The 25505-nt window shown below is 39.9% G+C and overlaps 1 protein-coding gene across 3 annotated transcripts in view; it reads right to left on the bottom strand.

Moving 5' to 3' along the window:
- Positions 1 to 11422, bottom strand: part of POC5 (POC5 centriolar protein) — a 36431-nt gene extending 25009 nt beyond the window's left edge. The window contains exons 1-4 of one of the 3 annotated variants that reach the window (XM_011996457.1): positions 11240 to 11422; positions 7654 to 7751; positions 2542 to 2680; positions 487 to 570 (exon numbers count right to left, since the gene is read on the bottom strand). In XM_011996457.1, coding sequence (XP_011851847.1) covers positions 487 to 570; positions 2542 to 2680; positions 7654 to 7737 — 307 coding nt within the window. In that variant the 5' untranslated portion in view covers positions 7738 to 7751; positions 11240 to 11422. Of the gene's footprint in view, positions 1 to 486; positions 571 to 2541; positions 2681 to 7176; positions 7251 to 7653; positions 7752 to 11239 lie in introns of those variants that run through there. The other 2 variants (XM_011996466.1, XM_011996472.1) reach the window with 2 other exon arrangements.
- Between the last annotated feature and the right edge of the window lie 14083 nt (positions 11423 to 25505).

Below are 25505 nucleotides of genomic sequence, written 5' to 3'. Positions count from 1 at the left end.
AAAAACAAAAAACAACCCCCCCAAAAAGCCTCTTTAAGATTTGCTAATCTTTCCTTTTAACAAAGACAAAGCAGACTTTTAAAGAAAAACACTAAATGATAGAACAGGTGGCATAAAGATAGGATGAAAATTCTTACATTGGTACGCAAATGCCTGAAAGTTGGGAAACAGTGCATTGGTTTACATAAAAACTTGAATTGGTCAAACTATATAATATGCCATTAAATCTTTTAAAAGACTTGCCCTCTAACTTAGAAATTTTAAGAAAGGATACTACACACTATAATGCATTGACCTGTCTTAGTTGTACTATTTTGGAATCTTATAAAATTATTTTAAATATTATCACTTAAATTGGTGACAATAGCATTTTAAAATCCTGCCAAAAAGTAATATGCTGAAATTATTCCTCCTACTACATAGATATTATTCATCAAACCACAAAATATTGTATATTAATACAAATAAGCTAAAGAAAATTAATACCATCTGTCTTTGAATGACTTAAAATACTGAAATCACATCCTTTTCCAACTTCTATTGCAGTTTCTCTTACTTCAGAGTTATTTCCTGCCAAAAGGAAAGCTTTTTAAAATTAAATGGAACCGCTCTTAAATAAAATGTCTAATCACACATAATTTAATAAGGTAGCAGTACATAAAAAAGATTTTAGAACAAACAAAATACAACATGCCGGGGATATAGGAACACTAAAACAAAGAACAAGAAGAGATAAAAATCTGAGACTAGAAAAAGACTTACTATATCATTGATAAGCTCCAACTTACACACCAAATATAGATGAGAGATAATGTAGTCTACTATAGCATTCAATTCACACTAAGAAAGTAAGTGGGTAAATGACATTAGAACTTGGAAAAGGATCTGCTCTCTTATGACACTGGGTATTTCCAGAGGCCCACTGCTTTTCACTAGCCACAATCAAACTAGGGTGGCACTGGCTCCCCCAAACAAGGACTTTCTGGCTTCCACTTCAGGAACCTGTAGTCAACAGATGGCAAAAAGGAAACTGGGAAAAACCTCTCAAGAATGACTGTTAGAGGCTTATACATATGTTGTCAATTTCCACACATCATGCCTTATATCAAGCAGCTGAGATACCAAGAATAAAGAGAATGTGGGATGATGAATTTACATAGAAGACTTTAACAAAGTCTACTTGTGAATCTCAAGATGACTAAAGAATATCTAAACTTACTACATATTGTGTGTTTCAATCTCAAATCCTCTTTGGAAATGGTAGAGAATAAATAAATGCTATTTTACATAAGAGAAAAGAATAATAGTCTTAAATCCCAGGTGATTACCTTGAACTGTTGACTACAGCATCTCGAAAGTTTTTTCTTTCTTTTTTTTTTTTTTTTTAAACAGAGTCTTGCTCTGTTGCCCCGGCTGAAGTGCAGTGGCATAATCATGGCACACTGCAGCCTTGAACTCCTGAGCTCAGGCAATCCTCCCACCCCAGCCTCCCGAGGTGCTGGGACTATAGACTGCTCTGCCCGGCTAATTTTTTAGTAGAGATAGGGTCTTGCTATGTTGCATAGGCTTGTCTCAAACTCCTGGGCTCAAGTGATCCTCCTGCCTCAGCCTCTCAAAGTACTAGCATTACAAGCATGAGCCACTGCCTGGCCTGTATTTTAAGGCTCTCATCCTGTGGTCCCATTTGTTGTTCCACTGCAATAGGCCAAAGACTGAGAAGCAGTGAAAATTCCATGTCTACAGACAGTGAGAGACAACAGACACTAGAGCTATGACTTAGCAGAAGCCCAGGAGCCTTTGGCCTCTGAGTAGGCTGTATCATGTGCCTTCAAGGACAGGGATCCTTGGAGTTATGCCTATAGTGTGATAACTGTTCCTTATCAGGACTGTTTTAGGAAGGTTTTCTGTGTCCTTTGAAAGAACATTTATTTAGAGTTTGGGATGTTGTCTTCACCTGAATAAGGAATGGAGGTTAACGGAACTTTATCCTCTTCTCTCCACCTTTCACTCATCTATCAACACACATCCTGGTTTGTAGTAGCTTTCAGTTCTGTTGCTGACATGGTCCACAGATAGGTTCACCTTTGTGATAATTATTCAAACAGTTCTCCATGCCCATATAAATACCGCTGATAAAGCACTAGCATGAGGTTCGTAAAGTAATTTAAGAGACTCTCAGGGCTACCATCTTTAATTTTAGGCTTGGGCATTTAGTTTTCAAGTTAATCCTGGCATAAAACTGTTGGAACAAGTACTGAGATACAACATACCTAAAAGCCATGTAGTTGCCATAGTGTTGCTTCAACTTTATTATTCTTCATAAAAGTAAGAGTCAAATGAAGTTCAAAGAAAAATCAAGCTGTCATAAGAGAGTCAGGAATAATATATTAAACTGTAAAAAGCTCCCCTAGATGATACTAATACACACAAATGGTCGAGAAGAATCCCTGATCTGGACAGGCATTTTCACAATCCTGTCAGGATCATTAATAAACTCAGTAATATGTTAAATTAAGAGATATCTTGAAAAATATATATAACCTTGACTATGAAGAATATCATGAATTGTAGAAATTCTGACATCTGGCACCAATTCTCCCTTAGGATGAGATGACTGTGAAGCACCGGGTTCAATATTTGGAGTCACTATAGCATAACGAAGCAGCTCTTCATATTCTTCCTAAGAGAGGCCAATAATCAATAATGTAGTGTAACAGTTACAATGTTATATTCAACTGAATTTCTTTTTAAGGAATTTAATTACCATAATAGAGTCACATGCTTATTATATTACAAAGTTTTAGTACTTATTCCCAGCTTGAGTTCTTTGAGTGCTTCTTGTGTGATTTTCATATTTATGATTAACAGTTTGAAGAGGGCAGGGTGCTGTGACTCATGCCTGTAAAACTCAGCACTTTGAGAGGCTGAGGCAGGAGGATGGCTTGAAGCCTGAGCAACAAAGCGAGATCCCATCTCTACAAAAAATTTTTTATAAAAATTTGCCAGGCGTGGTGGTGTGTGCCTGTAGTTCTAGCTACTCAGGAGGCTGAGGCGGGAGGACCACTTAAGCCTAGGAACTGGAGGCTGCAGTGAGACAAGATGGCACCACTGCACCCCAGCCTGGGTGACAGAGCAAGATCCTGTCTCTGGGGAAACAACAACAAAGTCTGAAGAGGTGATAAGAATCTGTGAGTGACTCAACACTGAATCAAAAGTGTTCTATCACTTAATTTTAAATGTCAGATCACTTTAATTGAAGATGGGACATGCTATTAAAAAGATACCATTTTCAGAATTAAAAAAAATTACGTAATGCAAACAAAATATAGAAGCAAATTGGATACTTAAGCTTATAAAACCGCAATGGCCTTCTATTACCCCCCAATTTCAAATGTACATTTTTCAAGGCAGCTTAACTGTTTTATTAACTGACTTTGTGAGAAATAAATGTCACGTATTTGAATTTACAAAATAAATCTACACTACTGTAGTTTTGTTTTCATCTGTTTTCTTATATTGGAATTTTAAGTAAAATTGTTTTAAAAAAGGTTTATGCTTTTATATACTGAAAACCGATAGCTTTTATAGCAATTACATGTACCAGAGTGACCTGGTTTGCGCTTCTACCTTAATTTACATTTTTTCTTTTTTTCTTTGTTGTTTTTTTGAGATGGAGTCTTGCTCTGTCGCACAGGCTGGAGTGCAGTGGCATGGTCTTGGCTCACTGCAACCTCCGCCTCCCAGGTTCAAGCAATTCTCCTACCTCAGCCTCCTGGGTAGCTGGGATTACAGGTTTGTACCACCACGCCTGCCTAATTTTTGTACTTTTAGTAGAGATGGGGTTTCACCATGTTGGACAGTCTGGTCTCGAACTCCTGACCTCTTGATCTGCAGCCTTGGACTCCCAAAGTGCTAGGATTACAGGTGTGAGCCACTGCACCCGGCCTGATTCACGTATTTAACATAGATACTTACATGCAGTAAACGTTAGGTATAGCAAATACTGATTTTTATATACTTTAAGGCTAACAACAGAAGAGGAAGAGAGAGATATTCCAAAGAGAAAATCTTTAGAAAATTCAACCAGAATCTCCTTCATATTGCTATAATCAACCATTTTTGTTAGCAATGTCACCTTCATGAGAATAAACATCTGTCTGAGTTTTAAACTTACATTTCCTAGTAGCAAATAAAAATCAGTATTTTACATAATGGTTATCACCAAGATGGAAGGCTCTTAATAGGAAACAAATCATTTAGGATATCACAATACAACATTGATTTGTATTATAAAACTTAAAAAAATATTTAAAAATTTTAGAACATTTCACGAATTTGCGTGTCCTCCTTGCACAGGGACCATGCTAATTTCTGTGTGACTCCAATTTTAGTTTATGTGCTGCTGAAGCGAGCACCAACATTTAATTTTTACATTGACAAAAGTAACTATAGTTATTTAAATAGATTTAAATATCCTTAACTTAAAAAAAATACACTTCCCAAAGCGTATTGCTTTTCCAATTATCAAAAGGAAATTCTCGGAGAGTTTGATAAATTGGGGCCATACACAAGATATTTACTAGTTCCTGTAAATCTGAATGTGTGAGTTGGTTCTAATAAACTAACACATAAAATTTCAAGTGCATACAGACTGTAACTAATCCAGCAGCATCCATTGCTTTTTAATTTCTTTAACTTAATAAAGCCCCAGGGTTTGATTCGGGCAAATGGCCATCCAGCTACATTTCCCAGCCTCCTCTGCAGCTAGGTGTGGCCAAGAGACCTGGTCTATGGGTTTCGAATAGAAATGATGCATACAACTTTAGGTGAAGTCCTTAAAAAGGAAGCTGCTTCCTTCTAGTCCCCTCTTCCCACAGGCTAGAGGTGGTGCACTATCAGTGCACCAGTACCTGACAATGCAAACACGGTCAACAGCTCATGGCACAGCAACAAGAGAGAAGGGATTCGGTCCTCAGATGATCTCAGGACTATGTATCAGCTCAGAATTTACGAGAGAGAGAATCAAACTGTAAGGAACCCACTTAAGCCACCCTTACTTGGTTTCTGTTAAAGCACTATTATACTTCCCAAACAGCCAAAATAAACTTTTGATTTCGGCTAAGAATATATAAAAGTGTGGCTGTTATGGAGTTATGGACTCTGAATGTTTGTGTACCCTCAAAATTAATATCCTGAAGCCCTAACAGCCAGTGTGGTTGTATTTGGAGATGAGGCCCCCAAGAAAGTAATTAAGGTTAAATAAGGCCATCGGCCGGGGCCCTGATAGCATTAATGTCCTCATCAGAAGAGACACCAGGAAGCTTGTGTTCTCTCTCCTCCCACCTGCACATACTGTACCGAGGAAAGGTCATGTGAAGACACAGCAAGAAGGCACCTGCCTGCAATCCACAAAGAGAGCCCTCACCAGAAACTGACTCTATTGGGCTGTGATCCCGAACTGTGAGAAGAAAAATGTCTGCTGTTTAAGCCTATGAATTTACAGTATTTTGTTATGGTAGCCTGAGCAGATTAATATGATGGTGATCTTACATTGTGAGGTTCATAAGCTTTTTATAATGTCCCTGCTGTGGTGTCAGTCACAACTAGATTTAGCCAAGTCAGCTCTGCTCAGAGTTAGCCTATTACCACCTCCAGCCTGTAGGAACGGAGGGAGAAGTGGAAGTCAGTGGCTTTCACTTGTGGCTTCCCTAGTCTGACTTCTGTTCTGGATAACAGAAGGAAAAAAAAAGATCCAAACATATTTCAAATCATATATTTCATACATATTCATATATTTCATATATTTTACCACAATTGCTATGGCTTACAGGGGAAATAAATAATTATATGTCAATAGTATTCCATGATCATATATTCCAACTTATTTCAAGAAAAACATTTTTAAAAAATCAGTTATTTAAATGACTATTTTAGAGTTTCATATATGTAGATACAGGCCAAATGAGTTATTTAAAAATAAGAATCCAAAATTAAGATTCAAAATAAATAATTTGCCTTTCTTAATTGCCAAACACAACCTGTGTTAACATTCAAAACTTGTAATTTTGCCCTCCTCCCCAATCCCCAAGAGCTGAATTGATATGACCCTGAAATATAGCTCCACCCATGCCTCAACCATTAGAGTCAGAGCAACTTGGCTGATAGGAGCTGTGGTTAGAGGAAATTTTCAGTGTATAAGCACTATGGATGCTGCCCATCCCTCAGCATTTGCCACCCTCTGGCTTATGAAGCATTTGCATAACAGAGAGAGTAACAAAAAGTCCCTTAAGAGGAATATTGATTTATGAAGGGCTTTTGTATTAAATGTTTGGATTTATATATTTACTACATATGTAAAAATATGTATTTTATGTTATTTTTAAGATTATTTTTTGTATTTATATTTTGAAGTGTTTCCAGTAGTGAAACCCAAAGTAATAACAATGTATGTACAGGGAATATGGAGAGGCTTTCAACTTCAGTCCAAGAACCAGGAGGAATATTAGTTGAAAGTAAGAGACTGTCAATTGGGCTTACATTATAGGTAGGTAACCAATAACACAAAATAATTTCTGGCAGGTTCTTCTTCCATCTCTCTAAAATTCCACTCTAGAGATTTATTCTTTTGATTTGAAGCTTTGTCTCTTGACAAAATGACAACATGAATGCTCACGAAGTGTTTACATTTTAGTATAAATGAGTTAATCAGTTCTATCTTCAAGTTTCAATCAGAGAGCCATGAAGAGTGGAGGAAGTACTGTCACCTGAAGACAGGACTGCATGGGAGAGGTACCATCAAAAGGGAAGGCTAGAGTACAAAAGCTCTGCCACAACTCCAGACTACTTTTATCCTAGTAAATATTCAGATATTTTCCCAATACCTTCCCCATTTTGAAATCCATAATTTCAATTAAAGGAGAAAATTTGTTTCATAAAATATTTTCCTAAAGCTTTTCTCATATTGTACAGAATCAACAACAATTTCGTATGCTTAGGCATAAACAGCCTTTCCCCTTGAGTAATATAACTGTAAAATTTAAGATATACCAGTCATTATTCTCTCATTTAAAATCTACTCTAGAAATCTAAATCCATATTTTTGATGATGAAATATTTAGAAATAAGAGAAATTTAAAACATTTCATGCAAATACCACATCTTCTGTAGTCAACTGACCCATTTCATTTTATCTATCAATGTACAGGGCCTGGGCAGCAGATTGTACTGAATGTCGTGACAACAGAGACCAAACCTCAGCAACTAGAATACAAGGGAATCTTGAGCTCTAGAACTTTGAATGGTTTGATATTGTACTAATTTGCATTAAAAGTGAAAGCAGCATTCATGAGAGGTAGCTAAAATGAAAAAAAATTAAAGAAAAAAATGTTTCTTGAACGTTTCAGCTTTGCCTCTGTGTTGGTTGAAGCCTTTGTACAGAGTGTTTGAAGAGTTCATCAATATTTTCTGAAAAGTTAAAACAATGTAAAGTAACTCCTAAAATATGTACAGTAATTCCTAAAGTTTGATATTATTATAAATTGAAAAACTCCCTTGCAAATTGAATGAAAATTTTTTTTTAAAATCCTAGTTTTCCCTTATATTCATTTGTTTAAAATAAAAAAAAACATGATAAATTTAGAAATTTTTTCCTACCTGAAGATTCGAAGAGACAGAACTGCCTGGACTGGAGTCATTTTGCACAACTGGAAGTGAGTATTTCTCCTCATCTGATGACATTCTGCACAAATGCTCTAAAACAGTAGAAGCTAACTTTAGCTTTTTTCCTTGATATTTAGGATAAAATCCTTTCCAGATATATATATAAGTGCAACAGTATCCAAATCTGCAATCTTCATGTGATATGTTAAAATCATTCATTCAATATATTGAGTACCTATAGGCAAATTTCACTGGGCAAAAAATAATTGAAGACCCAGTCCCAATATTAGTGAGTTTATAATGTAGTCAGGGAGATGAGAAAACATGAAAAGTTAAAGAAAAATAGAGGATCTTCAGAAAAATCCCCAGTGGGGTCTGTTGAGCATAAGAGATTGTATCACTGTTCTTGAGCAACGTGTGACAACCTGGGTGCTGTGTACTTTCCTCTAAGATACAGAACCAAGAGAGAACAATTCGTGCAAATTCCCTTCTTGGGAAACTTACCTTTGGAAACATTATTTTAAGAAAAGTGAGCTTATACAGAACAACAGAATCAAATACATGCATAATTTGTTGAAAGTCCGAATCAAAAAATTATTAAAAGTACTTTTAGTAACAAGTAGCCAAACTATTTAAAGAACAAATAGTGACTATTCGAACTATCTGAATAGCAGTAATATGTAAGACATTGGTGAGGGATGTAAAATGAAGTCCTTATTCTTAAGGAGTTTACAATCTGTAGAGAGGTCCAGGCATGTATATTATATAAGTGACCGACTGCTGAATAAACTGCTGATAGGCCCTAAAATAACAGATACAAAGTAGAGAGGGAGGAGTAGCTATTTTTCATGGAGTAAGATTGCATGACTCTAAATAAGCAGGAAAGGAGGCAGAGAAAGTTTTTAGAGAAGATGACCCAGGTGCTGAGAGATGAGAAGGTCTCATCCTGAAAGATGGATAAAAGGTATAAACACAGTTGAAGATATTCTAGGCAGTATAGCAATGTAAGCAAAGACACAGAGTCATGGACATGTATGCCAGGAACAGCAAGCAGGTTGGTAAGGCCAAAGCAATGGGTGCAAAGCAAGGATTGGCTAAGGATGAAACAAAAAGTAAGGAGCAGCCAAGATCATGGAAGGTCAAGATTTGTCATATTAAAAATCTGGGTGTTTATTTTAGACAAGTTATTGAAATATTTTTTAAAAGTTACATGATCCGAAAGATCATTCCAGCAGCGTTGAGAATAAATTTGGATATTAAGAAAGAGAGATCAGGCCGGGTGCGGTGGCTCACGCTTGTAATCCTAGCACTTTGGGAGGCCAAGGTGGGTGGATCACCTGAGGTCAGGAGTTCGAGACCAGCCTGGCCAACATGACGAAACTCTCTCTCTACTAAAAATATAAAACAATTAGCCGAGTGTGGTGGCAGGTGCCTGTAATCCCAGCTACTTGGGAGGCTGAGGCAGGAGAATGGCGTGAACACAGGAGGCGGAGCTTGCAGTGAGCTGAGATCGTGCCACTGCTCTCCAGCCTGGGTGATAGTGTGAGGCTCTGTCTCAAAAAAACAAAACAAAACAAAACAAAAAAAACCAAACATAAAAACTCCCAAAAAACTGCCCCAAAGTGGGTAATTTATAAAGAAAAGAATTTTAATTGACTCATAGTTTCGCATGTCTGGGGAGGCCTCAGGAAACTTAAAATCATGGTAGAAGGGGAAGCAGGCACATCTTAGACAGTGGCAGGCAAGAGAGTAAGTCAGAGAGTGCAGGAAAAACTACCATTTATAAAACAATCAGATCTCCAGAGAATTCACTATCATGAGAACAGCATGGGAGAATCACCCTTATAATCCAATCACTTCCCTTCCACTACATGTGGAGATTACAATTGAAGATGAGGTTTGAGTGGGGACACAAAACCTAACCATATCAGGTCCCTACACCCAAATTGTATGTAATATTTTTATCATAAATGCGAATGTGTATTTTTCTAGAAAGAAGATCTTTAGCTTTAAATATGTGTTCAGAGGGGACCATAGCCCTAATAAAGTTAAGGACTACGACTATGAATGAGAAGAGGGTTAAAGCCAGAACCACTAACATCTAAAGGGCAAGAGAACAGTCAGCAAAGAAGAGGAGTCAGCAGTCAGAACATTAGAACTATGGGAGCAGCATCACAACTTTGAGAAACTTTAAGAAGAGAATAGAGTTAGATGCCAAAGAACCATGAAGATTGGATAGAATTTGGAGATTAGGAGGTTGCTGTGACATTTGCTTGAACAGTTTCAGTGGAAAGTAAAACAATTTCAGGTCTCAGTTACAGTGGGCTGAAAAATAAATGAGAGATGAAGCAATTGAAGTAGAAAAGTAAGATACAGGGAAAAGTGCAAAAATAGAATGGAAACACAGGCTGGAACTAGATTGTGGAAAGGAAAGTTCAACTTTTTCCAGTGAGTATCACTGTGCATACACATGCTAAGTAAACTAAATCTCAGCATGACTGTCTTTAGTTAAGCCAATTAGGGAGGATAAAATAAGAGCATGTATTTGCAGCAAAGAATGGCTGCTTCACTGACTTCAAGTCTACCACTGTGATAACTTGGTCCATTTATATTTTTATTCACTTCTTCCTTCAGGATTTGAGACCAGGCAGGTAACACGGGTGGGGAGTGGGGTGGTGCTGATTATTTTAAAAATGAGCTAGTAAGTAAGATCAGATCTCAAAAACTGTTTCTTAATACGGACACTGCAGACACAAAAAAACCCACTGTACTTTTGGAAAATATGCTATCTCCCATCTGCCCTGCTTTATGCCAACAAAGTCTGAGTTATTTGAAACTCTAGAACAGTAGCATTTTCCTGTTTCTAAGTTCAGAAACGAAGGAGAAAAAATGAAAACTGCTTTAATGGGTGGCATATGTACATTAGTTCACTACATTTTCAGTAGTTCCTAATCCAAGGTATCAGAAAACAAGACCAAAACTTTTGTGAGCTTCTCTGTTGCCAGAGACATAAAATAACATCTTGGTAATTATCTGGCTGACAGGAAAACAGGGGTCTGGGAATTCAAATGGAACCACCAAGAGTCAAAGGAAGAGCGAATTAACATGCAGACTAGCAGCAGGGTGATGTGCCCTGTGCCCTTCATCAGGCCTAGCTGCACGCAAGGAGAGGGGGTGCGCCAGCCCCTCCCCAAGGCAGGGACTAGAAGCAGAGGAGAAAAGTCACTGCAGTAAGCAAAAGGCCAGAAGTTTTCTTCCATCACCTTCCGACCCAGCCTGTTTAAAGAAAAATCTTACTTAAGCACAACAGAGCTTTATACATGGTTATTTTTTCTCAACGTTTTAAGTGACAGGAGCCTCTGATGACAGCAACCGCTTAGCATCCCTCACACCTGCTCTCTTCCTCTTCCTGCACGCCTCGGAGGGGAACTTCGAGACCTTCCGGCACAACAGCTGAATCACCCGTGTCCGGGGAAGAGCCCCGGGGGAGGAAGCCCGCGCCAAGGAACTTTAAATCGCACACCACTACTTTCGCCAGGGATGCAGGGACGCAGGGTGTGCCCGCAGCGCTGCTACCCACCGTCGCCGCTCGCGACCAAATCCCGACTCCTCGCTCTGCGCCTCCTAGCCGCGTCGCAGCTGCAGTCTCAGCAAGTGCAGACTCAGCAAGCACAGCCGCTACCCAGGGAGCAACCTGACAGTTTCAAACTGCAGGGAGGCATTAAGGACAGCCCTGTGCATTGGTCCTTTTTTTCAGCAATCTGCCGTTTGATTGGTCCGAGAGCTGGGGGCGGGGCTTTGGGCCGGTGCCGCGAGAAGCCGGAATTACTTTGGAGAGCCCTGTCCCCTGGCTCCGCAGGTCGGTAGGGGGCGGGGTCCTAGGGAGCCCCACCCAGCGACAGTGGGGATTAAATACTGCGCGTGCTCAGTTCTGTCCAGTGCCTGCAGGCTGCTAAGCGGCTCCGGGAGCTGAGGTGGTTAGAGGCTGTGGAGCAGGGATAAAGTTGGCTAATGCCGTGTGCTGTTGGCTTTCAACAATTCCGGTAGCCTAGGTATGAGTCCTCATGCTTTCGTCTGCATAAGAACAATACGAAATTCTGAGCCAGGTGTGCTGGCTCATGCCAGTAATCCCAGCACTTTGGGAGGCCGAAGTGGGAGGATTGCTTGAGCCCAGGAATTCGAGACCAGTCTGGGGAACATAGGGAGACCCTTTCTCTATAAAAAATTAAAAACAAAAAAATCTGCATCATCCACAGATCCCCTGCAACAGAATCACTTGGAGGTGCTTTTTTCTTTTTTTTGAGGTGGAGTCTCGCTCTGTGGTCCAGGCTGGAGTGCAGTAGCGCTATCTCAGCTCACTGCAAAGTCCGTCTCCCGGATTCAAGTGATCCTCCTCCCTCAGCCTCCCGAGTAGCTGGGATTACAGGTGCCCGCCACCACGCCTGGCTGATTTTTGTATTATTAGTAGAGATGGAGTTTCATCATATTGGCCAGGCTGGTCTCGAACTCTTGACCTCAGGTGATCCGCCCGCCTCGGCCTCCCAAAGTGCTGGGATTACAGGCGTGAGCCACCACGTCCGGCAGGAGGTGTTGATTCCTTCGGTCGTGGACACCGTCAGGAAGTCTGAATTTTTAATACACACTGCCAGTGATTCTGATGCAGGAGTCTGCAGACCACGCTTTGAGAAATTGCTAGTCTGGGCTGGATGCGTTGGCTCACGCCTGTAATCCCAACACTTTGGGAGGACAAGGCCGGCGGATCACCTGAGGTCAGGAGTTCGAGACCAGGCCGGCCAACATGTTGAAACCCCATCTCTACTAAAAATACAAAATTTAGCCGGGTGTGGTGGCTTATGCCTGTAGTCCCAGCTACTCCGGAGGCTGAGGCAGGAGAATCCCTTGAACCCAGGAGGTGGAGGTTGCAGTGAACCAAGGTTCTGCTACTGCACTCCTGCCTGGATGACAGAGTGAGACTCTGTCTCAAAAAACAAACAAACAAAAAAACAAAATTGGCAGTCTAGTTTTAACTAATCTCAAATGTGTCAGACTTCAAGATAGAGCCTTCTAGTGAAGTTTTGACCTTAGAATAAGATCATAATTATAATATAGCTTTACCATCTACTCACTGTCACCTTGGATAATACTACTCACATAGTAAGGTGGTAGGAGATTAAAAGAATTAATACATCTAAAACACCTAACACACAAACATATAGTCTTTCAACTTATATTGGCAACAGATAGGCTAGAGGTATAAGGACCCCGATGGCAAAGGTGCTTAAGTAGCCCAGACTGGGGTTCTCCAATCTGAAGAACAAATACTGAGATCTAGCTGAGTTTTCAGTCTCCTTTCTGTTATCTCCAGGATAAGGTTTCTTTTTTCTGTAGATAAAAATGGCATAACCTGGGTCTCACTTTCATGTTGGCAGAAGCAGACTCCTACAAACAATGAAATAAGAAAGAGCACCAGAAGTTTCTTTGGCATAAGTTATGTTTGTTCTCCCGCCTTTTTTCCCCATACTTATTATATAGGACAAATCCCTATTAATAGCTGCAAATTCATACTTGGTTCTAGTATTTGTTTTTAAATTGAATTGCCTTTTGGCGACCCCATACACTATAATTGATACTGAATCACTCTTCTGGTGCCCTTCTGCCAGTAGGTTCCAAGTTTCTCTTTTCTGTCTTCCTTTTGGGGAAGGAGAGATTTTTACTGAAAACCATTTAGTCAGCAATCCCCATTCTCCTGTAAAATTATAGAGAGAAAGAGACAGAATCTTGTCTGGATGTTATGAATTTAGAACTGATATCTTTTCTCAATGTTCCTAGAGAGGGAGGGAAAGAGAGGGAGAGAGAATTTAAAGCCCCCACAAACCCCTAATAACTTGGTTGCCAGTTTGAACCCTTCATAATTATTTATTCGTTCAACAAATATTTAACATCTGCCATAGGCAAAGCAAATTTTTGTTGGTGCTGGGGATAGAGTGGTGAGCAAAACACAGTCTGCCCTCATGGAACTAAGAGTCTAATGGGAAAAACCAGTATCAAACCAACAAATCCACTACACATATGAATACATAACAGCTGTGTGAACCTGGGCAAGCTGCATAACGTCTCTGTACTTCAGTTTCTGTATCTGAAAAATAAGGACAGGAATTCGTTCACTGAGAATTAAATTAATGTAGGTGTTATTCCTATCCTCATGTTTCAGATAGAGAAACTGAAGCACGGAGAGGTTATGCAGCTTGCCCAGGTTCACGCAACTGGTAAGAACAGCATCGGCGTCCATGTTCTTATCACTCAAGATGTTCTGTTGGGGACAGCATGCCGTGGTCTTGAGGTAAGAAAGGGCTGGTATCTGGATAATAACAAATACCAGTAAGACTGGACTTAGTGAGGAGAAAGTGGCACAGGATGAGGCTGCAGATGGAGGTGGGGGCCCAACTATGCAGGACTTGTTAAGGATTTGATATTTTAAGTTCAATAGGATGTATTTTAGATGTTCAGGAGAGAGATGAGGACAACTTGAACTAGAGGAGTGGCAAAGGAGATGGAGAGAAGACAGAAATGAGATGCAGTCATCACTTGCTATTCCTAGGGATTGGTTCCAGGACCACTCCCAATGTCTTCCCCTCCCCACCCCACCCCGCCAATGTAAATACCAAAATTGAGGATGCTCAATTCTCTTATATAAAATGGTATAGTATTTGCATGTAACCTACACACATCCTCCCATATACTTTAAATAATCTCTAGATTACTTATAATACCTAACATAATGTAAATATATGTATATAAATGGTTGTTATATTTTATTGTTTTTTTATTTGTATTATTTTTTACTTTAAAATTTTTACTTTTTTGAGTATTTTTGATCTATGGTTGCTTAAATCTGCTGATGTGGAACCTGAGGATATGGGGGCCAACTGTATGTTTTGGAGGTATAATTAATGGGACTTGGTGATAGGACTTGGACTGTATCTGAGATGAAGAAAAGTGTTAAGGACTCCAGGTTTCAGATTTCTCGCTTGAGTGAATGGCAGCATCAGATATTGAGAAAAACACTGGAAGAGGAGCAGGTTTTGAAAGAGGAAGATCAAAATTCAATTTTAAACATTCTTTAAACATGAAATGCCTGGAGATACCCAAGTGGAGTATCCATTAGACCATTGAACTTAATGTCTAGAGCTCAGAAAAGAGGTCGCTGCCTAGATATATAAACTGGGTGGCTTTTGCATATAGATTTTGTGGAGGATTGCAAAAATGGCTCCAATTCTACATCTCTCTAAGTATTGATGTCCTGTGCCATGTAACCTCACTTGGAGTTCTTCTCTGCTAATGACCAACAGAATGTTAACAAATATGATGCAAGCAGAAGTTTCAAAATACTTATGTGCTTGGCTTAGGTTGCTCTTGCTCTCTGTTACAACCGTGGAAAATATGCCCAGGCTAGCCTACTGGAAGATGAAAGACATATGTAGTGGAGCCAAGTTGCTCCAGTCATCCTAGCCAAGGCCATCCTAGGTCAGCCTATAGCCATTTGACTCCCCAACAGGTGTGTGAATCTAAGAACCACCCAGACAACCTACAGAGACATGAACTCAATTAATATTGATTGTTTAAATCACTGTGTTTAGGGTGGTTTGTTACATAAACTTATTATGACAACAGACAACTGATACAGATGCAATTTAAAGTCAAAGAACTAGATGAGACAATCTAGTGGGGGAGAGCAAAATGAGTAGAGAAGAGGATTTGGAACTGAACCCTGATGTCCTCTAATGTTTAGAGGTTGGGTAGCAATGGAGGAGCCAGCAAAGGAGACTGAGAAGGAGGTGCTGGAGAAGTGGGAGGAAAACCAGCAGAGGCTTCAGTAAAATGCTAGTGAAGTGACTATTGTGTTTGACAATATGGGGGTCCCCCATGTCTTGGCCCTTCCATGGGCCCCAAGTTCTGAACGTCCTCTAGTGCCTGTCTTCTTTCCATCTCTAATGTTTTTGGTTAAGCCACTGCTGAATTTGGTTTGGACTGTTTCTTGATTGTATACCTTCATTGCTTCTTTCTACCACTCACTCTTCACACTGCTGATAACTATCTTCTTAAAATAGCACTGGATTGCATCACCTATCCAAAAGCCTTCCATGGTATTGCATGGCATCCAAAGCTCTCCTAAACCAAGCCCCACCAAACACCAAAAGGACTATGCTGGAGTCCCCAGATGTACCACTTATCAGGTAGAAAACTTTGGGACAGGTGTACATTCTTTATATGCTTGAGTTTCATCTCTTTAAAATTGAGAAAATATTAGAACATATAAAATCTAACTCTATATCTAAACTAGGACCTGAACCTAAATCTATTGTGTCTCACTCTCTTTCTCTGTCTCTCAATATCAGTTCCCTCCTGCTCTAGTAAAATAATTGAAGCTGAGCATATGGCTGCATAGCAAGACTGCATTTTCTACCTACGTATCAATTAAGTGAGACCAGAAGCCATACAGTGTGAGTGGAAATGCAGTGTACCACTTCCTGAACTGGGATTTAAGACATTAGGTCTGCTTTCTCCAAGTCTTCTCTTTTCCCACTATGTTGGGCTGCATGACCATGTGGAATATAACTCCCCTGCTAGTTCTGTAGTATGAGAAAGCATCATTTTTTAAAATGTCCTTATATTTGAGGGTCAATTTGTTATGGCTTTTAACTAACACCACATCTACACCTCTGCAGATGGGTATATAAAGTTGTTGAGAAGTAATGTATGTGAAAGCACTGTGCAAAATTTTAAAGTAAGGCAGCCAGGTGAGGTAGAAAGAACATAGAATTTGGATTCTTAAGATCTGGGATCCAGCCTTTCCTAAGATATAGGCATAAAGTTAAGATGACTTTAGGCACCTGTTGGAAAGCATCTAATAATTTCCACTAATATGATTATTAGTGGAATAATAATAATCATATTAGTGGAAATTATTATTATAATAGTAATAATAATATTAGTGGAAAGAGTTGATACCTACGTTACTTTTGCTGGACGTGTGTTAGGGCACTGATTTGAAACCTGTTTCTTTTTAAGGTCATCCATGATTCACTTAAAAATCCTTCACTGTATTATCTCTTCACCCTATTATTTGTTTAGCTGGGACTTTAAGAGAACATTCCTCACTCTAGAGATCTTTAAAACTGGTGACTCTTGTCCAGGGTAGCAACCACAGTGTAGTCTGTTACTTTCATTTTATGAAGGAGGAATTTAGACCAAGAGGGATCTATATTTGCTTTATCTGAGTTGCAAATCTGGAGAGAGAGAGAGAGATTGAGAGAGAGAGAGAGAGAGATCCGGAGTGGGAGTGGAGATGGGTGCAGATTTTAGGGACAGGGCCCTTACTAGGGCCTACATCTAGGTAGAGGCTGCCGTGATGTTCCCTAAGAATTTGATTTTTTAAAAAAATATAATTTCAACTTTAATTTTAGATTCAGGAGGTACATGTGCAGGTTTGTTACATGAGTATATTGCATGATGCTGGGGTTTGGGATATGAATGATCCCATAATGCAGGTAGTGAGCATAGTACCCAATAGTCTTTCAGCCCTTTCTCCCCACCCTGCCAGTAGTCCACCAGTGTCTATTGTTGCATCTTTACACCCATGAACACCCAATGTTTAGCTCCCACTTATAAGTAAGAACACAAAGTATTAGGTTTTCTGTTCCCCTGTTAATTTGCTTAGGATAGTGGCTTCCAACTCCATCCATGTTGCTGCAAAGGACATGTTTTCATTTTTTTTTTTTTTTTTTTAAGACATGGAGTCTTGTTATGTCGACCAGCCTGGTCTTGAACTCCTGGCCTCAAGTGATCCTCCCATCTTGGCCTCCCAAAGTCCTGGGATTACAGACATGAGCCCACCACGCTGACATGATTTTATTTTTTTATGGCTGTGTAGTATTCCATGGTGTAGATGTACTGCATTTTCTTTATTCAACCCAACATTGATGGGCACCTAGATTAATTCCATATCTTTGCTATTTTGAATAGTGCTCTGATGAACATATGAGTGCAGGTGTCTTTTTGGAAGAACAATTTATTTTCTTTTGGATATTTACCCAGCTGTGGGATTGCTGAGTTGAATGAATGGTAGTTCTGTTTTAAGGACTCAATTCTTTACAAGCTAGCCCCATATCTGCTTTTCTACCAGACTTCTAGACTCACAGATTATCTTCCCTTCTTTTTCATCTTACCCACTCATCAATTCAAATATACCTGCCTTTGTTATAGCCTCTCAGGCTGGACTTTGTTTCTCCAGGGTGCAAGTGGCTGACATAATAACTTAATCTCCACAGGTGAGAGAAGCAAAAGCCTCCAGAGCTTTCCGTTCCCTGTGAACTTTTTAGCACTGGCCTCCTGAAAACAATGCCCTGGTTTTTCTAAGTCAGAAAAGTGACTTGATGGTGAAATCTGAGTTCAAGTAGGACGATGTGCAAAGATCGTGGTAAATTAATTTTGACCAAGTGACTCACAATACAGGTCCCAAATAGAACTTCTGTAGTTAGAATACACAGTCTATTTACAACCTCTTCACACTCCGAGAGCCATTTAACTGAGGCAGAGCAGAAGGAGAAAGACCCTATCAATAAGGCAAAAATGCAGAGTAAATGATGGTTTTTATGGACACAGTGGTCTAATATGAGGCAGTTCACCGCTTTGCTGTGGACTAAGGGCTTATTCAGAGTATTTTGATTCTCTGGATTCTACAGGCCTGGCTCTGTTATTGCAGAAGGGAGTTCATTTCTTGGCCCTCATCATCAACCTTCTTCTCTTCCTAATTATAAACACTCATTCTTAAACCTCTCTAGTAGTCTCTTCTAGCCATATAAAAACTTCCTTACCCTTAGCATTTCTTTCTCCTGATAAAACACTCTAGCACTAGCTGTGAGAGGCAGGATTAATTAGCTTTTCAGAGAACAATATTACTGAGTTTGAGTACCATACAGATGCTGTATTCTTGGATCTTTAGGGCTTCTGAGGGTGAGTTTGCAGATCAGGGTCATTCAGCTCAATAAAAAGAATCTATGCAATTCTAAATTATGACCCTTCCTTCCTTTATCCTTTCTTCCCCCCCTTTTTTTTAATGGAAGGAAGGGAAGAGAGGCTAGATCTGGTATTTTAAAGCAGATTTGAAATGTTGTGAAAGAATTCGTTTCCTGTCTTTGAAAGCACCATTCTAATTGTTTTTTTTGTAGTTGCCTTTTGTGTGCGAGGGGTCATGCCAATCAATCTACCTCACATCTATAAACATATCCCAAAGCTTAATTGTAGATCTATTGTTTGTAACTTGAAATGCATCTTCCTACAGAAAAATGAAAATGTTGTAATTCCAAGGTCAGCTCAATTATGAGTCCATAATAGGGCTGAAACATTGTTTGCAAGCATTGTTTGTAGTATGGTAGAAAACCATACTGTTGCAAGGCTAGTAGATTTAACCAACAGGAGGAATAATGCTAAATGAGAAAAATCTTCCTGTATTTTTATCTTGAATGCCTATGAAAAAGAAAAATGGCGATATGGTAGGAGTGGTGATACACTTATTTACTTAGAGGAGGCTACAAAAAATGTATTGAATTTAGGGAATTGATGGGGAGGTAGCAGGAAAGGAGTAGACATGACGAGCTTAGTGGGAAACAGATACGTGTTTTCTGCTCTGAGACGTATCCTGTGGCTGCCATGCTCCTGGCCCCTTTGGAGCATCTGTATCTCCCAATCTCACACAAGTTACTGTGTGAGCTGAAATATTAGTTTCCCTATACACAGCCTGTGTGTGTCTTGATATGTCTCTATTTCACAGTCTGTGGGAGGATAGATAAAAGGAGATTGGGGATCCTAGGTCACAGTCTCCATCCTGTAGCTCACCAGTTGGGGTCTATTTTAAGTCTGATTAATGGAGACACTAATCTTCATTAGCAAGGTCTTCAGGTGACTTGTCTTAGTGGAATAAGTGTGGTGATAAGAAATGGAAAACTCAATTTAAATGGCCCTGAATCCATCCATTAGCACTCAATATATGAAACTGGTTAAAGGATGAATTAGTATGGCTAAAGTAAATAACCATCATTGCCTATTGCATTTGGCAAGTCAATATGCTGAGACACTGGGTTGCAGAAGAGAAAGAGATTCAATTACAGGGCAGACAAATGAGGAGATGGGAGGAAATCTCAAATCCATCTGCCCAGGAGTTTGGGGCTAGGGTTTTTAAAGGTCTTGGAGTGGGCCAAAATGTGGAGATTGTTGATTGCTTGAAGAGTGCAAGGTGAAGTCCTGGGACAGGGAGATGAAGAAATTGTATTCTCATGCTTATTCCTCTGTGAGGGTCTTTGAACTGTTTCCGTGGAACTCAGGATCTGAAAAATCTCTTAAGCAATCCTTAAACAGAAGCTTTATGATCTGATGTCAGCAATTCTATCAATAGGAACAATGGGGATACAAATGGTCAGTATCTAGTGACTTTCAGTTACAAGGAAGTGGGCCAAAGCGCAGCTTGATTAATATAATTATAACTATATTTCTGTCTAGAATTCTTGTTAACTCTGTGGGAGGATGGCTTGTTGACTTTTCTTTAGTTTTTTTTTTAATTTTTAATTTTTGTGGGTACATAGTAGGTGTATATATAATTATGGGGTGCTTGAGGTGTTTTGATACAGGCATGCAATGTGAAATAATCACATCACGGAGAATGGGGTATCCATCCCCTCAAGCATTTATCTTTTGTGTTACAAACAATCCAATTATACTCCTTTAGTTATTTTTAAATGTACAATTAAGTTATTGTGGACCACAGTCACCCTGTTGTGCTATCAAATAGTAGGTCTTATTCATTCTTTCTATTTTTTTGTACCCATTAACTGTCCCCATCTCCCTCGCCAGCCCCTCAATACCCTTCCCAGCCTCTGGTAACCATCCTTCTACTCTCTATGCCCATGAGTTCAATTGTTTTGATTTAGATCCCACAGATAAGTGAGAACATGCGATGTTTGTCTTTCTGTGCCTGGCTTATTTCACTTAGCATAATGATCTCCAATTCCATCCATGTTGTTGCAAATGATAGGATCTCATTCCTTTTTCTGGCTGAATAGTACTTCATTGTGTATATGTACCACATTTCCCTTATCCATTCATCTGTTGATGGATACTTAGGTTGCTTCCAAATCTCAGCTATGGGGAGCAGTACTGCAACAAACATGGGAGTGCAGACATATCTTTGATATACTGATTTCCTTTATTTGGGGTATATACCCAGCAGTGGGATTGCTGGATCATGTGGTAGCTCTAGTTTTAGTTTTTTTGAGGAACTTCCAAACTCTTCTCCATAGTGGTTGTACTAATTTACATTCCCACTAACTGTGTACAAGGCTTCCCTTTTCTCCACATCTTCGCCAGCATTTGTTATTCTCTATCTTCTGGATATAAGTCATTTTAACTGGAGTGAGATGATATCTCGTTGTGGTTTTGATTTGCATTTCTCTGATGATGAGTGATGTTGAGCACCTCTTCATATACCTGTTTGCTATCTGTATGTCTTCTTTTGAGAGATGTCTATTAAAATATTTTGCCCATTTTTGATTAGATTATTAGATTTTTTTCCTATAGAGTTGTTTGGGCTCCTTATATATTCTGGTTATTAATACCTTGTCAGAGGGGTAATTTGCAAATATTTTCTCCCATTCTGTGGGTTGTCTCTTCACTTGATTATTTCCTTTGCTGTGCAGAAGCTTTTTAACTTGATGTGATCCATTTGTCCATTTTTATTTGTAAATCTTTGTGTTGAACTCTGACGAAGAAATGTGCTATTTTATGTAAATGTTTATGTTTAACTTTGATGAGGAAATGTGTTATTTTATGTTGCAGAAGCACAGCCTTCTGTTGAACGATCTTTTAGAAGGAAGTCCCTTTCCTGTCTTGAGTCTTCATAAAATTAACTTGCTTTCTTCTAAAAATATCTGCCCATCACTATTATTTAGAATTCTTCTTTTTCCGAGACTGTTCATATATTAGGATTTTCTTTCCCCCAGAGTCCTTGTTTCTTCCTTTACTCCTAATGAAGAATAGACTGTCTCTTCATTGAAAGATTTTTAAAAAAACATAAATAAATTATGATAATTAGATTGGAGTTTAAAAACCAGTTTGTGCAAGTTACAAAAGTTCCTGAAGTGTTAAAAACCCTCATAGTAATTATTCACCATTTTCAATTTCCTGAGTTCTGAGGTCGTAGATACTGAGTCCAGGTTTTGGTTTGCGAATCAGCTTATTTGTCTGGCGTAGGTGCCAAACTAAACTAGTATTACTATAACCTGGAGTTGATATAAGTTAGTTTTATGGATAGGTCTGAGAGATGGTCCCTTTGAGAACATTCTTTCAGCTTCTACCTTCTGGGGATGGGTTATTCTTATCCCTATGTGTTTCCCTCCATTTTCCTCCCCTATGTAAACTTCCCCTGACCCAACATTGCTTGGGTCTCCTGTGTTCCCTAGTGTGCATCAAAATAACCTGTGTTGACCTAAAAGGAAGCAGCTGCAGCAAAATTAATATAAGTAGAGAGAGTCAATTTGGGCCAAGTTTGAGGATTGCAACTTGGAAGCATAGATTCAAGTTGTCCTGAATATACACTCCAATTAGTAGCAGTTACAAGTAGGTTTTTAAAGGCAGAAAGGGGGGGCAGGGAATGGGCTGATACAAAGTCATCTGTCAGGAATTCTCATTGGTTTACAGAAATAACATTGATTAGTGATTGGCTAGACATTGTTAAACTATAAGGTGTTGGTTATAGTGCCCAGTGTGGCATTAGGTTAATTTATATCAACTTGTGGCAGTAGCAAGCAGTTTCAAGAGATGAATACATAGCTCAAAGAAGGGAGTAGGGTGTGATTGCTGTCTCATTTCAGTGCCTCTCTGGGCCTAATAATTTGGAAAGGCTCACATTCCTCAGATCAACCTCTTTTTCTTTCCTCACCTTGACAGTTTACTAGGACATGGGTTGCTGGGCTTCATTGTGGGAGTTTCTGATTAAGGGGGTTTGAAGTTGGGCCCAAGAATGTGCATTTCAAACACGTTCCCATGTGATATCGATGCTTCTGGCCACAGAGCCACTTTGCCCTAGGTCAGTTAGGGTCCTAGCTTCTAGCAAGAGCAGTATTCTCTCTGGCTCTAAGCTTCAGCATTGTTCACCCTATCACAATCAGGCCTCTCTATAACTTTGCTCTAGACACTCCAAGCTTCATAGCTGGTTCCCTGGAGGTTGAAGTCAATTTCCTACCTAAACCCCGAAGACACTCTTCCAGACTTCCGATTGTAGAGTCCAGTTCTGACAGCTGTGCACGTTGGAAGTCTCCAGGGTTCTGGGCTTTTCAAGTCTCAACCTCTCTTCATTCCAGTTCCCTCTGTTCTTTTCAGTGGCCAGCAAATCCACCCTGCTGAAGCTTAGCTTTTCACCTCCTCTTCTAAGTAGCACCTCATCCTAATTCATTCATGATGGGTGTGTGATCCTGAGAGCCGTTTTTCCTTCCATAGCTTATCTTTTCATCTTTTCCTTCCATAGCTTATTTTAGTCCATTTTGTGTTGCTGCAACAGAATACCACAGCCTGGATATTTTATAAAGAAAATGATTTTATTTATTACAGTTCTGGAGGCTGGGAAGTCCAAGATTGACAGGCTGGCGTTAAGTGAAAGCCTTGCTGCATTAGCCCATGGTGGAAAGGGAAAGGGCAAGAGAGTGAAGGAGAGTAAGAGGGGGCCAAACTCGCCTTTGTAACAAGGCTACTCTCTTGATAACTAACGCACACCTGCAATAACAACATCAATCCATTCCTGAGGGCAGATCCCTCACGACCTAATCACTTCTTATTAGGCCCCACTGCTGCATGGGGGTGGGGATTAAGTTTTCAGCACTTGAACTTCAGGGACACATTCAAACCGGAGCATAGCTTTGAGCAGATATTCATCGCCTGCCTCAAAGCTGCTGTAATTGGAGGTGGGGACTGGGTTCCAGGGCTTACTGCGGCTCCTAGATCTGTAAGTTAAGATACGTCCCACATGCTATTCCATTACTCAGACATTGATCTTTCTCCCAGGGAAATGGTTTTGCAGAAATACAGTTTCAGGCTGATAGCAGCTTTGGAGTAAAGCCAAGGTCCCAGGAATATTTCTTTTATTTGATTTCCAACAGTCTGACAACAAAGCCTTTGTTCTCTAGAGAAACAGAATTTGTGTGTGTGTGTGTGTGTGTGTGTGTGCGCGCGCTCATTATAAGGAATTGGCTCATTGGTTCATGCAATTATGGAGGCTGAGAAACTTTACAATCTGCCATCTGCAAGCTGGAGACCCAGGAGATCCTGTGGTGTCCAGTCCAAGTGCAGGAGAAGACTGATGTTCCAGCTTGAAAACAGTCAGGTAGAGAGAATGAATTCTCCCTTTTGTTCTATTCAGGCCTCCAGATGATCAGATGAGGCCCATCCACATTGGGAAGGGCAATCTGAGACTAAATCAGCTGATTCAAATGTTAACTCTTCCAGAAACCCTCACAGATTCACCCAGAATAATGTTTAACCAAATATCTGGGCATTCCATGTCCCAGTCAAGTTGACACAAAAAATTAATGATCACAGCCTTACTCATAACTAATTCCTGTTAATCATAGGGGTCCATACAAATGAACAGTCACACAGAGCATCTTCTCAGGTACAATGAGAAGCTTGCCATATTTTTCCTCTCCTTCAGGATCTCCCCCTTCTCAGATGACCTGCTGCTGACCTCAGATACCTATAGAGACTCTGCTGGTGCCTGTCAAAGGTGCTGTAACCTCCCACTCCCAGAAAAAATGCCTCTGTGCTCTCTCATCTGCTGAAGGTAGCGCTGCTGGAAGTCTTGTATGAAAGTGGAAGATCTGATGTCTTTGCTGCATGTATTGGCATCTCTGGTTGAAAAGGTTGCTAGTGTTCCACTCTGCTGATGCAGGCACTGGTGGTGGCATTGATGTGATAAAGACTTCAAAGCACCAGTAAGTTCTCTACTGAAGTGGAAAGGAGCTCTTTGTGTCTTTTGTCTTATATTTCTCCTGGGCTCCAAAGTCATGCTTCCTGGTGTTGCCAGTGAGCAGGGAGAATTTAGTGAAGAAGCTTTTTGCAGAGACGACTAGCTGCTAAAATTCCGTTATGTAGAATGAGTGCCAAGAAGTAGCCACACACACATTAAAAAAATTCGGAACCTCTGTACCCCACCTTTGCATTTAGTGGAGTCATAGGACTAGCTCACACCCATGTGAACAGAGCTGATGTGTCTCATTTCGGGGTCAAGGAGTTTAAGAAGTGGGGTGTGTCTCCTTTACAATCTCTTTTTCCTCTTCTGCCAGCTCTCATACCTCAAGGAATGTCAGAATAGGACACAGAAAGAGCCAGGACATCCACCTTGCACTGTTTTGGGAGCAAGAAATGCATTTTCTGGGTTGGGCACGGTGGATCACGCCTGTAATCCCAGGACTTTGGGAGGCTGAGGTGGGCGAATTGCCTGAGCTCAGGAGTTTGTGACCAGCCTTGGCAACACAGGGAAACCCCATCTCTACTAAAATACAAAAAATTAGTCAGGTGTGGCAGCGTGTGCCTGTAATCCCAGTTACTCAGGTGCTGAGGGAGGAGAATTGCTTGAACCCGGGAGGCAGAGGTTGCAGTGAGCCGAGATCACGCCACTGCACTCCAGCCTGGGCGACACAGTGAGACTCTGTCTCCAAAAAAAAAAAAAAAAAATACATTTTCTGTATACTTGAAAATAATTAAAATGATAAATTGTATCATTGTGTTATGTGTATTTTACCACA

Source organism: Mandrillus leucophaeus, unplaced genomic scaffold (genome assembly GCF_000951045.1).
Source record: "Mandrillus leucophaeus isolate KB7577 unplaced genomic scaffold, Mleu.le_1.0 Scaffold114, whole genome shotgun sequence".
Lineage (NCBI taxonomy): Eukaryota > Metazoa > Chordata > Mammalia > Primates > Cercopithecidae > Mandrillus > Mandrillus leucophaeus.
The sequence above is the reverse complement of the archived record's forward strand: the minus strand, read 5'-3'. Positions and strand labels throughout refer to the sequence as shown.